This window comes from Alligator mississippiensis, chromosome 1 (genome assembly GCF_030867095.1).
Source record: "Alligator mississippiensis isolate rAllMis1 chromosome 1, rAllMis1, whole genome shotgun sequence".
Lineage (NCBI taxonomy): Eukaryota > Metazoa > Chordata > Crocodylia > Alligatoridae > Alligator > Alligator mississippiensis.
Window position 1 is genome coordinate 306,422,004 of NC_081824.1, and position 17,450 is coordinate 306,439,453.

Genomic DNA, 17,450 nt, shown 5'->3' on the forward strand with positions numbered 1-17,450 from the left:
GGTGTTCTGAAGCCTTCCTAGAGGCTTTGGGTGTTGGCTACAGCCAAGGCTGGGGACTTGCTAATGCTCCTGCTGGGCAAAAAGCCAGGGTCCCAACTAGAGGGCCTTGCGCCGCTGCTCAAGGTCAGACTGATCACCATATTTGGGGTCAGGAAAGAATTTTAACCCATGGTCAGACTGGTATGGACTGTGGACCATACCAGTATTTGCCTTCCTTTGCAGTGAGGAGGAGTGGCCTTCTATCCAGGACCTCCTGAGAATATACTAACAACACTTTATAGAAGCAGGACATGGACTGCCATAGTTCCTTTGCTTTACCTTATTTAAGTGAGACTGGAAAGCCTCATTGAAACATTTTGCCTTAGGCATTAGGGGGGTTAGGTCTGTGTTGCATTAGGGTTGATGGTTATCTTTGGTAGAGTTAGGTTATGATTTGTAGATAGGGTGACCATATGTCCCTTTTTAGCAGAGGCAGTCCTGGATTGCAGAGGCTGGTCCCAGCTGCTGAGAATTGTAATGGGACACAGTCTGCCCAGGAGCTGTGCAGAGCACCTTGCAGGAGGGCAGGCACTGCTGTCTGCCCTGCATGCCTCCCACCCACACCACTTGTGAGAGCATGGAGGGAGGGGAGGGCAGTGTCCTGGATTTCCATCTGGTCAGCCTGTTTGTAGGGCATGGTTTCAATAGGGCTGGTCAAAGCAGTTCAGGCAGGGGTTGGACTACATCAGTGGTTCTCAACCTGTTTTGTACCAGGACCCATGTGTATACATCAATGGCCAGTCCCGACCCAGTGCCCCTTGCTCCTGCGCCCTGAGTGTGTGGGGGGCAAGGGAGGGATGTGGGGCAGGGGGGCCTTGCAGGCTAGGATTCTGCCATCCTGCAAGGGAAATGCCCGTTTCCCATGTTTTATTCCTTTAAAAGGAGAATCCATCTTCCGCGTTTGTTCCTGACCCTTTCACATATTCTTGCCACCCACTTTCCGGTGGCGACCCCCAGGTTGAGAAACGCTGGGCTAGATGCCCTCTGGAGGTCCCTTCCAGCCTTGCTTCTCTAGAGCTGGACACAAGCACCCGCCACCTGCACCCTGCTCTTCCCAACCCTACATCGGCCCCCGCTTCAGTGCCAGGCTCCTCACCCCCTCGGCCCCCCGCCAGGCCGAGCCACGAGCGCGGCGCTAGCCCAGGCTCGGCCCGCGGGTCACCAGCCCGCCTGCACGGGCCTCTCAGCGGCAGCAGCAAGACCCCAGCCCCACGCGGGCGGGCAGCCACCAGCCCCAGCAGCTTGGGCCGCCACGCCCGGCTCCTCCCCGCGGGCGGAGCCGCGCAGGCCCCGGAGAGCCAGGAGCCGCCGCAGCCATGGAGGAGTTTCACCCCCACAACGACGAGGTAGGAGTTCCCCTGCGCAGGCTGCGCTCGGGAAGGGGCACGGCCGTCCCCGGGGGGAGGGAGAGGGTGGGCCACGCCGGGCTCCGGGCGGGCCCGCCGAGCTGCAGCCTCCGGAGCGCGGGCGGCCGTGTGCCCGGCGGCTGGCACTGCTCCACTGGATCAGACTCGCTTCGTTTCTAAATGGACACACACACACATACACACTTCCCATCAGACTTGTGCATGCGCACGCGCTCACACCCCGCTTCATTTCCAAAAGGCACAGCACACTTCCTATCAGAGTTGTGCCCAAACACATGTCCACTTCCCAGAGTTATGCGCACACGGACGTTGTGTAGTTTCCAAATGAGTGACACACCACACGCCTCCGAGCTGTGCCCAACACGCACGCTTCCCAGAGTTGCACATGTGCACTCCCTCCTTCCCCCATAGTTACTCTGCACACACACTTCCTCCTGTAGCTGCACCCTCACACAATCCTATCCAGGTTATGCCTGTACACTCACACTTCCCATCAGAGTTGCACCCAACACACACGCTTTCCAGAGTTGCACACATGCACCCCCCCCAAGCTACCCCCCCCCCACACACAAGCACGCTTCTTCCTGGAGTTGCACCCTCACACATCCCATCCAGGTTATGCCCTGGTACACTTTCTCTCTCTCTCTCTCATGCGCACACTTCCCAGAGTTGCATGCATGCACACCCCTCCCCTAAGTTACCCTGCTCACATGCACCTTTCCTACTGGAGTTGTACCATCACACACCCCATCCAGGTTATGCCCTCACACTCACACACACACTTCCCAGCAGAGCTACACCCATGCCCACCTACCTACCAGACTTTAAACCCTCACTGTCACACACCTTCCCTCAGTTGCACCCAACCCCCCCCCCCCCCCCCCCACAAACACTTCCCATGTTACACCCTCAGGCATGCACCCCCCCATCACAGTTTTATGCCCTCACACATTTCCCAGAGTTACACACACACATACACACTTCCTGTGTGAGCTGCACCCTCACACACACAACCACCCCATCAGAGTTATGCCCTAGCTCTCCCCCTCCAACCCTCTGGTGTTACACCCAAAGACTGATCATTTTCTTCAGTGACCCATGTCTGCCTGTGCTATTTCTGTAGCACCACACACCACAGCATAAGTATTTTATTGGGAGTGGGTGGTGGTGAGAGTTTAAGAAGAAGGTAGTATGAAGCTAGCAGAAGAAACATTAACAAAGATGAACAGGAAAAAACAGGCCAGGAGGACTGACATTATCAGTGAATTCAGAACAAATTACATGAGCCTGGCATTGCTTATAAAACTTCATCATTTTTGGTACAAAGATTGAATCCACCTATTTGCTACTTCATTTAAAAAGTAAACAAGACTTGACCATGTGGGTCATGACTCCTTGCTATCAAGAATATTTAGGCAAGTCCAAGATGAGCCTGATATGAGTACTCAGGGCTTATCTTTTAAGGCCTATTCAAATTCTCCCACGGTGAGGGGCAGTTTAGCCCAAGAATTAACACCAGGTGACAGATGTGCAGTGTTGGAAAGGGAAGAAATATTTTTTATATTTTTAAATCATTTGGTACAAGACCTAACCTGTGTTTTAATAGGAATAGCATTGTATCAGTAAACAAATGAATTACTGACAGTATTTCACATTGGGGTTTTTTTAACAGATGATCTTCAATGCTGATGAAGCCCACAACATTGTTAAAGAGGTAGGTTATACAAAAACACATAAGTAGCAGGAGCCTCTAGGCCCAGAGGTCAGTCCCCTGCATTCGCAGGCAGCTGTGTGTCCAAAAAGGTCACTCACATCATCCCCTTTGAACCGTCTCACATACCACAACCACAAAGCATTCTGATGCAGCAAACCCTGTGATGAACCATAAGTGAAGAATGGGTGAGGGAGCAGGTGGGAGGAGGAGCAGGGAAACACTGACAAGATGCTAACAGTACTTTACCACTGAAAATGCAGGGAATTTTCAGGTTAAAATATGTTCAGATGAGAGAAGCATACTTTGTGATACAGAGCAAGGCAGAACTTCTCCCCCCCCCCCCCCCCCCCCCCCCCCCCCCCGCACACACTGATCAGCAGGGATCCTGGTTTTCTCTGATTAAAAAAATTTCAATTTTAAAAAGTAATCTGAATTCCACATTTTTCTAGGAGATTATATATACACACACACACACATATATATACACACACATACATACATATTTTTATTTTTATATATATAGATATAGATATATATCTATATATCTATAAGTGATGTTTCATATATTAAATGTAGATTTTGGGTTACTTTTTTAAAACCAAAAATTGGGGAATTTTTATCAGCAAAAACCAGGATCCTTCCTGATCAGGTATGGGTGTAGGAAAACTGGGCAGCTGTTCCTCCCTGACTTCAAATCTAGCTTTCTGTTTGAGCCAGAGCATTTGGGCAAGAAACTACATCCAGGCACCTGTGAGATTTTTTTAAGTAGCACTGGTGCTCTCCAGCTAAACCCCCGCTTTTAGTTTCCAGTCCACCTGCCCACATTCCAGCACAAGCTGAGCAGACCCCAGCCCGAGCTCCCTCCCCTCCCTTCTCCGCAACTGCCATTGTGCAGACAGCACCAGAGCTGGGGGAGTGAAGGAGTGGGTGGCTAGGGTAGAGAAACTGCAGACACACAGCTCCTTGGCTGGATCAGCTCCAAAGCAGAGCATAATTCTCCACCCTCCTGACCCAAATGTCTGTCTGTGAAGCATCATGAGTTAGACTATGGAGCTGCACATCTGTCAGCACCCTAAAGGAACCACTTACTTTATTCATGGTGAAAAATATCCTTCCTGGGTTCTGCAGAAACATTAGATACCAGATACCTCCCAAATGGACAGCAAGTTTCTCACCATCAAATTACTAAACATTTGCATCCACATGATGTGTTCAGATTATTGATCTAAGAACACCCCTGTCCTATCATTGTCTCTTCCATAAACTTGTTGAGCTCTATTTTGAAACATTATATTCCTTACTTGCACTACTTTTCCAAAAAGCATTTCAGAATATCGTTCCCACTAGAAATCTAAATTTCCACTCTAAATTTGTTCATAGCCAGTTTGATATTGTACCATATTATTAATGTCTGTACACTGGTCTTATTACTTCCCTAGCACATTTTTAGCTTTTGCTAAATATATTCCACTTAATACCCTGGACACCACCCTGGCAGCTTATGTTCATCCTGCAGTTGACCAGCATGTTCAGGTTTCTTTCTTCCTCTGTTGCCTCCAGGCTATGAACCTCATCTTACAGCTAAAGTTCTTGGTATTAGTCCATAAATACATGACTTGCACTTCAGCCTATTAAACTTTATGTCATTCCTCTTGCTCCATGTCACAAGTTTTTCCAGTTCTTCCTGTGTAATCTGATCCTCCTCTGACTGGCAGTACTTCCTAGATGTGTGATGTCTGCAGATTTGAAAAGCTGACATTTACATTTAGTTTTTACACCAAAGTTGCTAAGGAATACTTGAGGAATGCAATTACTGATTTATCTCTGATCTATTGTAAACTGTCTTTTGGCCATCTCCTTATGCACCTTACATTTGATCTGAGCCTATTAAACCTCTTATCCCCAATTTAACATATGGATTTCCAATGAGGCAGTGTGTCATGCTTTCTTAAATCCTAGATAGATTAGGTCTGCAGCATTGCTCGTATCTAAGTAGTAGTGGTCTTGTCAGAGAATTAGATTAGCTTTTGTGATAAAACCATATTGCATTGTGTCCATTTTCTATTTTCATGATTATTCTTTCCTTCAGTATCTAAGATCCCTAATTGACTACATTTGAATTCAAAATATCAGGTCTGTAATTGCTTGAAATCCTTCCTCCCCTCTCCTTCCCAACTCTCTTCTTGACCTAGGTAAATTTGCTATTCTCCGGTCATAATCCCCAGGTTGACAGATTCATTGTAGATCTATGCTATAGAAGTTGCTATTTAATATATCAATTTTAAATAGTCTAAAAGGGAGATTATCCAACCTCCAGTTTTGTCTCCATAAGCAATTTAAGATTTGCTGCCTCCTCAGATGCACTCATTTCAATCTGGTACTTACATTATCTTCATTTACATCTTCATCTTTGAAGACCAAACCAAAGCATTCATTTAATAGTTGGGTCATATCTAGATTATTCTTGTTGTCCTCCCCCTATCTTTAGTATACAATGGTACCATTTCTTCCTTCCTAGTTCCCTGGTCATGACTTGAATCTTTTGCTGTTATTTTCTTTGGCAGCTCCAACCTGAAGTGGGACTACCCAAGGCTTTGGTTGTTTTTTCATTTTAGCCTCTGACAACTTTCCCACCTTGTTGATCAATCCTCTTTGCCATCACTTCTACTTACTCTTAATGTACTGTTTGAAGTGTTTGCCCATCCAAGCCAGTCATTTGCTCTTCTCTACACAGTTTTTTTCTATTTTTGCGTAGGATCGAATGGTCTAGATAATATTTGCATTTTTTATTTAAAAAGTAAATGTAGGCCTCTTTTTCATTTAATTTCTTGAACTCTTGGATTTAGTCAACCTCTTTCCCAGTTGTGACATCAGGGAAATGAGAAGCAGCATAAGCCATATATAATAGGCTTGTCTGGCACTTTTCTGAATGCTAGACATGTGCAGAGGGAGGTTATTCTTTTTAGCCCAGCTCAACTGCTGTCAGTTTTGTGCTGTTACTAGTGTGAAACCAGCTAGATTCTGTCCCCTTAAAGGCTACAAGTAGAGTGGAGTCTCTCAAAGTAACAATGTAAGGAGCCTGAAGGGGTGCAGATAGCCGAAAGCAGACTGTTCCCACGTAGATTACCAGACAGGCTTAATGCAGTTTAGATAGAACCTTTACTGTTGAAAACAATGGGATTTAGCAAATGGCTGAATCCCAAATGCACAAATTTAGTGGCTGCCCACATTACCCAGAGATATCTTAAGTGGCTTATACTGTATTTACCAAAAAGAACTCCAAGCTTGTAGAAAGAATTGTCTTCATCTCGACAGTAAGTGAAAGAAAGGTTGCTTTTGAGGGGCATTCTACAATGGGATGAACCCAGAATTTTACTTTACATAAGCATTTAAATGTAATTTTGTAATTGGTTTTTAAGACTCAATGCTTTCTATGCAAGACAAAATATGTCTAAGATGATTTATCTCATTAATTGGTTAAATGAAATGCTGTTGTTACCAGTAAGTCAAAGTCTACATCCTATTCCATGCAGGTCCTGGAAAGTTTTACAGGATGCACTTCTCTATTAAAATATTCCCTGAAGGATTTTGCAGACTCTGCAAGGGCTTCCCTGTATGTCCTATTAAAAAAAACTGTACTTTTCAAGAACTGTGTCAGCCTAGGTTTTTTTTTGTGCTTGCTGTGCAGGGTCATATGAACATTTCAGCTTTTTACATAAGTGTTCCTGACTTGAAAAGCTGACTGTATGACAGATTTTTGTTATTTTGCATCAGTTATGGGAATGAAGCCAATACCCATTCCGCTGCTTTAAAGCGTAACTAAAGCTAGGATGTTCTGTTGTCTAGCAGTAGCATCTTTCTAAAAAATAGATGACTCAAAGAATATTTTTGTAATAAATAGTCATAAAATTGTAAAAGATATAAGTACAAGATAATAACACTATCTTCATTTCTGTACTATAATATATAATGCTGGATCCAAACTAATTTGGGGATTTGATCCTATTAAAAAGGTCGTAGCAGGTACTCAGAATGAATGAGAAAAAACTGCTAGAGGTGCACTGATACATTGGTCCCATGTCAGATTGGCACCGGTATAAGGAAAATTGACTGTATCGCCAATTGGCTTTTTTTGGCTGATGTGGCTGACAATACAGCTGATAAATGTAGCATGCGTGCATGCAGCCTCAATGCATGCATGCAGGCGGCCGGAAGCACAACCTGGCAGTGTCGAGAGCGATGGCATTGGAAGGGAGGGGCTGCAACCTCCTCAAAATTCATTGTAGCCCCCGCTTCCAGCACCGCCACTGCCCGCCCTGAGCACAGCCTTGGCCCAACCCCCCACCAGGGAGAGCCTGGCGTTGCCCTGGCCCCAGCCTGCAGTGGCAGCCCACCCTCACTCCTCAGGCAGATCTGGGGGTCACACCCCCCATGCCCTTCTGGGGAGCACGCAGTGGCGGAGCCACACCCCACAAATGAGATGCTCACAGCTCCATTCTCTCCTTCACCCTAGCTGTGCAGTGCCTGCCTCTGCCCCTGCCCCACTCCCTCCCTCCCTCACCGCAGGGGCCTTGATCTGCACCCCACCCCCCATACCCCTTCCAGCACTACTGATCCACCAGCATACCAGGCCCAAACTGTTATGGCATAACTATGATATATATATTCAATGTATATATTAATAATGCATTTAATGTTGATTAGTGTAGCCTGCCTTATATCACATAATTGGTAACGTTAAAAACAAGAAAAAAATAAAGGGGTACACGAGCTGAAAATTTGAGACAGAAGGGTTACACTTGTTAAAAAAGTTTGAAAACCCATGTATTATGCTGTTGAGAGTTTCTACACATGCAGTTACTCCAGCCTAGTTTTACTATGCAGTAAGGGTTTTTGGGTAGGTGTCTACACGTGAGGATTAGGGAACAGATTTGCTCCTAGGTCCCAACAGCCCTGCAATGGGCCCCTATCGCTACAGGGGAGCTTCAGGCTGCCCCTGGGTGCTAACCTAGGGTCTGGCAGGGAGCTCCTGGTCAAGAGACAGCTGTTTCTTGCCCCCAGGGGACAATGTTCATTTGCCCCACCAGGAGGGAGCTCCTAGCACTGGTTCCCCAATCAAGGGCATGGGGCTTGGAAAGAGCTGCATGGGAGAGGTAGTCCCCTGCCCTGATCCAAGCTAGCTGCTAGCTGTCCCACCAGCAGATTGGGACCGCGGGCTGGGACCTACCCCACCCCTGCAGCTCTTTCCAAGCCACATGCCTCAATCACCTGATCAGGGCACAGGACTGGGACCTGCGGGGTGGGGGCTGGGAGCTTGTTCCCCACCCAGCTCCATGAGAACTGGGTGGAAGAACAGGCTGGGGAGCTTGTGTGTCCCGTCTTCCCTGCCCCCCAGCTCCACACTTATGGAGCTGATCAGGTAACAAGCTCCCCAGCCGCCACCGGCAGGGAGCTCCCAGTGCCTGCTCTGTGATAGTGGGGCCACTGCTGGGAGATGCTTATCTCCCAGCCTGAGCTCTGGAGTTGGGGGCTTAGGCTGGGAGATAAGCATCTCCTAGCAGTAGCCCTGTGCTCACAGAGCTGCTGCTGCAAGATAAGGGTCTCCCAGCCCTTTGCTCCCTGATTGCGATGGTGGAGCGGAGACTGGGAGATACGGATCTCCCAGTCCCTGGTCTCCAATTTCAGAGTGGGGGGCTTACAGCTCACTGCTGCTGGAGCAGAGGGACATAGTCCCTGCCCAGGCTTCTGTGGTGGAGCCCACCCTGGCAGCAGGCAGCTCCCGGGAGCGGGGAGCAATCTCCTGCCCCTGGGTGGACAGCTGACTAGGAGCAGATTTTGCTTCCAGTCAGGTATCTACACGAGCAGTATGGCACCATTACTAATGCCAAGTTAATTTGCTACTTGTATTTGCAGGTTGCAAATTTACTCAGTATTAGGGAGGTTTACTGCGAAGTAAGCATGTGCATATGTAGACACACATGCTTACTTCGCAGTAACCTATGCTAATGTGAAGTTAAGTGTCTCATGTAGATGTGCCCACAGACTCCTAAATAATTTCAGTGGGTGTTCATGGGACAAACGGTTTCTATCAAAAAAGGTATTCTTATTTACCTACCATGTAAAGGGTTAGTTTTGTTACAGTTTAATATTGTTTAATCCTATGTTTTGGTCTCTGGAATTCCAGGAGACTATTATTTCATTGATCAAATTTGAAGCTTAATTGGAATTAGAAGGATTACATTTATAGGAAAGCACAGTTATTTCACCAGTTTAAAGTTTACATAGCTAGAATGAACAAATCTGTATTTTTTATTTTATTTTTTTAAGAAATGAGTCTGTCCTAAAAGGACATTTTTATATTACTATAGATTCTGAAGGAGAAGCAGTGACACTTCACTATACAAGATAATAACTTACTATCAGTAAGTGTAATCGGAACTTTTATTTTCCTGGCAAGTGAATTGTAAATCTGTTTCCCAACCAGATTATTAGAATATATTGCAGCTAATATCTATTGAGAAGTAAGTTTTTAGCAACAGCTTCACAATACCTCATCAGTTGCAACTTAGAGAACAGTGTATGGTAAAAATACATTCCTGCTGTCTTCAGCAAAGAATGCTGAATTATATTTTAATTTACAATTAAACAACTGCTTTATAGACAGCCAAATTGATTAAAAGGGACCCAAGATACGAACATGCATTCTGGTATGCTTTCTACTAAGGAATGCGTCCTTAGTAGCATAGTTTCCTTTGCTATTATGTTTCATATTTCATATTTACTTCCTATCATAATTCATTTTTCTGTTTTCAGTGCATAGAAAGCATTTTGGGCAAGGCAGATTATAGTCATGACAAAGTCAATCAATGGACTGCTACTATAGTAGAGCAATCTTTAACACATCTGGTGAAATTAGGAAAAACATACAAATACATTGGTAAGTACAGTTTGTCCATATTCTTTCCCTTCTACACAGTTCAGATGAGCTGTTATTCAAAAGCATGCTTTTTAAAACAAGGTATCTGAGGTACCTTCTCATTCCTTACTTGGATGGAAGGAACTAGTGTAGAAGAAAATAGAAGAGATGTTTTTATATATACTTAAAACTCAAAACAGTTATGTCACCCAACACTTCTGGCATTACTTGTAGGAGGTAGATTGCATTATTCTGAATCCAAATGGATAAGATTTTTTTAAAAGGTTGTATCTAAGAATTGGTGATCTGCCTTTTAAAGTGTTGTCAGTTCTAAGTTCTAGATCAGGGGTGTCCAACCTTTTTGAATGTGGGGTCGGATCATGAACTTTTTATCACCCAGTGGGCCAGCAGGAGATGGGTGCTCGCGCAGCCTGTCCAATCTGGCCACAGCCTGGGGACGCAGGGGTCAAGGGGTGCCCCCTGACCCCACCGTGTTCTCCCTGCCACCTGGGCGACCTCGAGGATGCTCCTACACCTGTGCACCTGGGCTCAGCAGCCAGGGGGACATGTGGAGACTCTACAGGGGGGTGTGGGATGTGCAGGGACACCTCCCTGCTCCCTCTCCCCTGGGGCAGCCCAAGCCCAAGCGGCAGGGGTCCCTCCCTCCCCGGGGCCCGCGACTCACCACCCCAGTGCAATGTCTGCGGGTGCAGGGGGAGGTGGGAGCAACGCCGGCTTCCTGCCCTGACAGCCACAGCAGCAGTGGCAGCAGAATTTCCCGCAGGCCCGGCCACAGCATCCCTCCACACTGGCAGCCGCACCCCCTGCATCTGCCCGCTGCACCACAACCTGTTCCAGCCCACGCAGCCGGTGGGGACTGGCACAGAGCGGGGCCAGCATGCAAATGAGGAAGGGAGGGGTGGGGCAAGGAAGGGACACCATGAAATGAGGGGGAAGGGGAGGAACCGCACCACATCGGCAACGTCAAGTTGATGTTGCACCCTATTTGGAAGGTGGCTTGTGCTACAGTGTCTTCATTGGGGTTATTAACCCATGGTGCGCATGCCACAATTGACATGGGCAGCCTACCTGTGTGGTACATAAGAGAAAGAGCAAGGGAACACAACAGCAGATCAGACAGGGAGCATAGGGCAGAGCAACCAGTTGGGCAGGAGTGGGGGATCAGAGTGGCATGCCATAACGGGGTGGGAGAGAGTATAGTGTGGCATGCCTTTCAAAATAGTTGACCCCCCACTGATCTGCAACTAAGAAGATTTGATGAACACTACCTGTATCAGGCAATCCCTTGCTGTGGGCACTCTATCTTACTATGTCTTGACATTTCTGATGTGTGGCTGTGCTTTCAAGGCATTTACCAACCCTAAGTATTGAAAAGTAATTATGGAATTTAGTCCTACCAATAAGCTTTTTGGCTAAGCTCTTGCCTTTGCACCAGTAAGAAGTTTAAACAGCTACAACAAAATTACATTTGAGCTTTAGATTAAGCAGACATTGTAAGAAAACCTAATGCTAGAACAAAAAAAATCATCTTAAAATTTCTAAAGGTAGTGTGCATAATGGCTTTCCTTGTTTTGACAAAGAGAAGTTACTTCTCTGCTTGTATACATACTTCAGGCCCAATTTTAGAAAAAATGAAAGGTTTGCAATCAGTAAAATATGAATTTAGGTCCAAGTCTAACATAAAAGCATACATGAAGGGTACAGCTGGCACTCTTATTTAGGCACAAAATAACAGTATCACCTATGCTTTAAAGCTTCCCAGCATATGAAAATATAATGAAAAAAACAGTTTTGCAGTTCTGAAAGATTCATCTGTCTCTTGCTTCATGAACAAAAGAAAATACTGCTTTTATTACTCTTTCCTTTAGTAACTTGTGCAGTGATGCAGAAGAGTGGAGCTGGCCTCCACACAGCAAGTTCATGCTTTTGGGATACCACAACTGATGGTGAGTTCCTTTCCTGAGATTTACATAAAAGCATCTCACTAAAAGTCAGCAAACAGACTACCTGTTGCTCAGCACTGTTAGAAATGTTATTATTTAACAGTTTGAAGGGCTAATTAGGCTAAGTAAGGCTGATTGCAAAAGCCATCACTTCCAGAATTGAAGTCTTGTTTGCAATCACAGCAAACTCAAGTCAGTTTCAGAAGCACGTTGCAGGTCTTTGTAGACGTCTGTGTGGAATCATTCCAGGGTTCAGCAACATCTTCCTTCCACAAATAAATCCTTTTTTATTGATTGATCTTGCTAGGGCTTTACCTCTTTGTATCATATATGCTAATGGAAATCAATAATTCTTTTCCTGTTGGAAAAAAAATAATGCCTGTATCAGGGACAGTCAGGATACAGTAAACAGTAATCTTCAAGTGTCCCCCCTTCAGTGGCCATAGAGAATCTTCAATTATAAGTGCACTGATTCACTGTGTACTCCAACTGTACATCTGCAGTGCTGAATATTTGCCTATTATGAGTGGAAATGATAAAAAAAATCTTTAGTTAAAACAGCAATAGTTTGATTATTTTATGAGAGGCAAAGATCTTTGTGGGTGATCTATCCACAGTTGGAGTTGACCGCAGTTGGAGTACTGCGTGCAATTCTGGGCGCCGCAATTCAAGAGGGATGCGGATAACCTGGAGAGGGTCCAGAGAAGGGCCACTCGTATGGTTAAGGGCCTGCAGACCAAGCCCTACGAGGAGAGACTAGAGAAACTGGATCTTTTCAGCCTCCGCAAGAGAAGGTTGAGAGGCGACCTTGTGGCTGCCTATAAGTTCATCACGGGGGCACAGAAGGGAATTGGTGAGTATTTATTCACCAAGGCGCCCCCGGGGGTTACAAGAAATAATGGCCACAAGCTAGCAGAGAGCAGATTTAGATTGGACATTAGGAGGAACTTCTTCACAGTTAGAGTGGCCAGGGTCTGGAACGGGCTCCCAAGGGAGGTGGTGCTCTCCCCTACCCTGGGGTTCTTCAAGAGGAGGTTAGATGAGCATCTAGCTGGGGTTATCTCAGCACTCTTTCCTGCTTATGCAGGGGGTCGGACTCGATGATCTATTGTGGTCCCTTCTGACCCTAACATCTATGAATCTATGAATCCAGGTGTCCTGCAGTTGAAAGGTGATCTAAGTCTATCCCAACTGTTTAGTTGGTCCAGTAAAAGATACTGCCCACAAAAGTCCTTACCTCTCTCTTTTCCTGGACTATCCTGGCATCATTCTAGTGCTATAGTTGGCTTTTATAGCTATTTCATAAATATGTATTAGTTGGTATGTTTATTTGCTTCTGCATTAATTCTAGGTGCTTCTATTTCAGTTCACCATGTGCAGAGGTAAGATTGTTAGAATATTTTTGAGCCTGCCAAGCTCAGTTTCATCAAGTAGTGTAGAACAGGATAAAGGGTAAAAAAAGGAGAGCACATTAGAATGTAACTGAGTTATGGCATTTGTTAGAAAATAAGATTCCAGTAAAAAAGTGTCAAGTCAGCATGTGTTAATCTTTGCATTTAATTAGCTTTAGAGCTGGCAGAGAAATTGTTTCGCTTCTAGCTCTTTTAATTTTAGGCCAACATTATTAAACTGTGTAGTCATATAGCTGTGGTGTTAACGTATATTTTTTATGCACAGACGAAGGCTTCAGAAAGCATAAGGGCCGCAAAATATCTGGCAATTTGAAAATATTGATTCATTGCCTGAACATGGAAGAACTTTAACCGGCAGGGCACAGAGAACTTAAAATCCAGATTTTAAAAACTGACGTTGAATCGCTGATCTGTCTGCACCTGCACTAAAAAAGCTTTGAGTTTCAGTAACTATCAGCTCCTTTAAGTGTACGAGAAGAAAGAAAAATGTTTTCTTGGCAGCAGGAATACCATTAGTATAAGAGCAGGAAGAAGAAAGCAAAAATTGCAGGAAAAGTTTTGACCAAGTCGATTTTCCATGCTGCTCAGAAAGTCACAGAAGCACTATTAACACTAAGGAAATAGATTAAGGAGAAAACAGCCTGTTACATTCTATTTAGTGTTAAATAAGATTATAAAACCCATGTCTGCTAGTAAATAGTACTTTATAAGTTAGAGGAAATCGCTGGTTTGGTGTTTTGTATTTCAAGTAGCAACAAAAAGTTAGGTTGATATTTATAAACAGAATTATGAATTAGAGAAATCAGTAGCTGAATTTGTCGGGACAAGGGTCCTGACATTAAAGACTGGGTTCTTAGGAAAGAATGTAATGAAATGTACAAAATGTAATGGAGTCACTGTCTCATCTTATTTCTCGATTTTAATATCTTTTAGGTACCTGCACAGTGAGATGGGAGAACCGAACAATGAACTGCATTGTCAATGTTTTTGCTGTTGCTATTATCCTGTAGCTGACTGGAATAATACTACCACCAACACCAAAGCCTTTAAGATAGAAAAAATACCACTCAAAGCATTTTTCTCATATTTAATATCACTGTTTATACACTAAGATGAGGTATGCAACAGATTTTAGAGCCCTCTATACAAATTGTACATTCTAATTACATTTTCAGTTTAACTACCTTAAAACTAGAAAATATTTATAAGTTAAATATTCTAAAATGAAGATATCCTGAAGAAGATGCCATGAAATCAAATGAGAAAATGCATATTTGCACCAAAATGAGAAAATGGCACTTTATTCACTGGGAGATGGAAAATCAGCAGAAGGAAACTGAAGGGATAATCGAGATTGGATGCAGTTGGGACCAAATTAAGAATATCTATACATTGTTAATATTGGTATCTCATATTCAATTAAACAAGGTTAATTGCTACTTTATGTGTTGATGCTCATGATGTTGAATGAGCATTACACACAGTCGATCAAGCATTGCTAAATATGTGAAAACCTTAATGTATGAGGTTTCTCTAACCTGGGCACAAAAATACTGCATTGGCTAAAATTCCTCTCTCTCTCTAGTGACCTCAGTTATTGAGAGGTTTGATCTTCCTTTAGATGAAAAAGTTTAGAATTTTGTAATTGAAGTCAGCAGAAACATTGTTGGATCTGATGTTTATTTAGCACTTAATTCATACAGATTCATATTTCTTAAAACAAACTGACCAAATTAGTAAAATACTTAAATATGGTCTTCTCTGATTCTCAGCAACAAGGAAATTTGATCCAACCCCTTTTATATTATAAGTCCAACTTAAAATGTTGCCTTTCCTAAGAACCCAGGTCTGCATCTATTGATCTTACTGGGGACAGTAGAACAAGGCTTAGGTTTCTCAGAGCTGTTTACAGCAATCAAGTGGCATAAAACCAAATGAGGTTTTATGAAAAGGAGATGCACATTTTGACAGTCTTGCTCTGTTCAGGCATACATACATTATTCTTACGAATATAAGGATATGTTCTTTATCTCTCCTACGTTTTTAAATTCTAAAGTTATTTAATAACTATGAGTAACATAAACCAATTAAAATGAGGAACATAAATGTCTTTAGGATGGGAGCCTCAGTTAATACATGTCCTTAACTTCTTTTTTGTGAATAATCCTATTGACTTGAGACATTCACATTCAGGAAGAATTACGCCTGTGTGCAGGCATTTGTGGGATTGGATTTGTGTCAGTTAATGCACAAATAGTGTATTACACAGTACCAAGTGGTACAGTACCAAAAAATGCCTCACTAGTCACTGTCACCAAGTGGCAGATTTAAAGTTTGCTACATCAAACTGCTTGAACTAGTTTTATTATTAAATTACTGCCTCTTTATGGAAGATACTGGTACCAGAGTTTCTGTAAAACATTGCTTCTTATTAATTTTAATCAACCATTTTATGCAGTTCTGCAGATTTCTCCCCATCCCCTGCCCCCACTCCCCATAAGCACTCTTGATCTAAGATTTTAAAAGTCCTTGTAAAAATACTATTTCCATTGCTTAAACTATATAAAAAGCTATTGCTAAATAGTGGAATATAGATATAACTTTATACACCATGCTAGTTGCTTTGCATAAATAGCATTCAGCTTTTATCTAAGCACCAACAGAAGCTCTAAAACATTGCACTTGTCTAGGAGTCAGGTATAGTGTGAGAAAAGTATTTGCATAGTGCACTGAAGTTCAGATATATAATAAAGCAATTGAAGATTATTTGGTTTAGGGTAACAATTTGAAAGCAGAAAATGCAGGCATAGCTGCTATCTCATTTCATAAGCTTTAGCTGCCAAACTGGAATAGTTATTCCAAACAGCCATTTACTCTCTCAGTATTGCTGTTTTTGTAAATGTGAGACACATTAATAAAAGTATTGCTGCCTAGGCTTGGTGAAGTTCCACTGCAGAAAAGATCACTGGAAGTCTTGAAAATAAAGCTTCTTTTAAAATTGCTTGTTTTGTATTTACCAAAAATAATAAAGATTTGCCTTAGTTGTATATCTGCCCTTAATATCATCAGTTCATAGACAACAATCTGCTATAGTACTTTACTGTCCAGCCTCTTACTGTTTTATACAATTGAAACATTACAGTTGCATACTTTTATTTTTTGGAAGTGATTGATTTGCTCTGTCAAGTGTCAAAATGTATGGATTAGCATTAGTGTCCCATGCTTTTTCTGCTTTTCAGAGTACCATGCAGGATAGTTTTTACTGAATCATCCAATATGCTTAGCTATATAAACTATGGGGCCAAAGTAACTGTATTCCCAATAACTTTGTTGTGTCAACAAAGGATGAAGTAAAAAAGCTTGTCAGAATTCTCTACCAGCTATACAATTGGTCCAATAAAAGGTATCACAAGAAGCAAGGGTTTTGTGTGTCAACAGTTACCTACTTTGTACTGATTTCCCCTCCTTGCCCATGACCACTCTAGCTACAAATATTACAGTTTAGCTTAACACATACATTACTGTTCAATTATTAGTTTAATGGTAACCGTAGACAATTTATCCTTTATGCCCAAGCATCACAGAGCATTTGAAATTTAAAAAGGCACACAAGTCTCAAAGTAAAGGTTATGTGGCTGCTATCTAAGGTGGAGAAAATTCTTTAGGAAGACTTCTCAGATGAAGGAAAATTATTGTAGGTTGCAAAATACATAGCTGCTGTACATTGTTGCATTCAATAAAAGGTCTCAAACAAGTTAAAAGAAATCAGAAGTGGTGGTAGACATGATATCTTTTATTAGACCAGCTAGATGTTTCCAAAAAATGTTCTTTATTTGCAAGCTTTCAGGCACAGGCATTCTTCAGGCACAGGAGAAAAGATTGTAAAAGTTTTCCTAGGCGGAAATGAAAGTTTACATTTCAAAGGGGAGTTGAAGGTGTGGTAAAATCTCCTGTTTGGAACAGTTCGTTTTATGCAAAAAAGTAAATATTTTTCTTACTGCCACCATGCAAATCAGAATTACAGTCAGCATTATAATT

The 17,450-nt window shown here is 43.2% G+C and overlaps 1 protein-coding gene across 1 annotated transcript; it reads left to right on the forward strand.

The window, feature by feature from the left end:
- The first annotated feature begins 1,288 nt into the window (after positions 1-1,288).
- On the forward strand, positions 1,289-16,459 carry DYNLT3 (dynein light chain Tctex-type 3). The gene is made up of 5 exons (XM_006277088.4): positions 1,289-1,385; positions 3,079-3,120; positions 9,934-10,057; positions 11,926-12,003; positions 14,346-16,459. The coding sequence occupies exons 1-5, from the start codon at positions 1,356-1,358 to the stop codon at positions 14,420-14,422; spliced, it is 351 nt and encodes a 116-aa protein (XP_006277150.1). The 5' UTR covers positions 1,289-1,355; the 3' UTR covers positions 14,423-16,459.
- Positions 16,460-17,450: the final 991 nt, after the last annotated feature.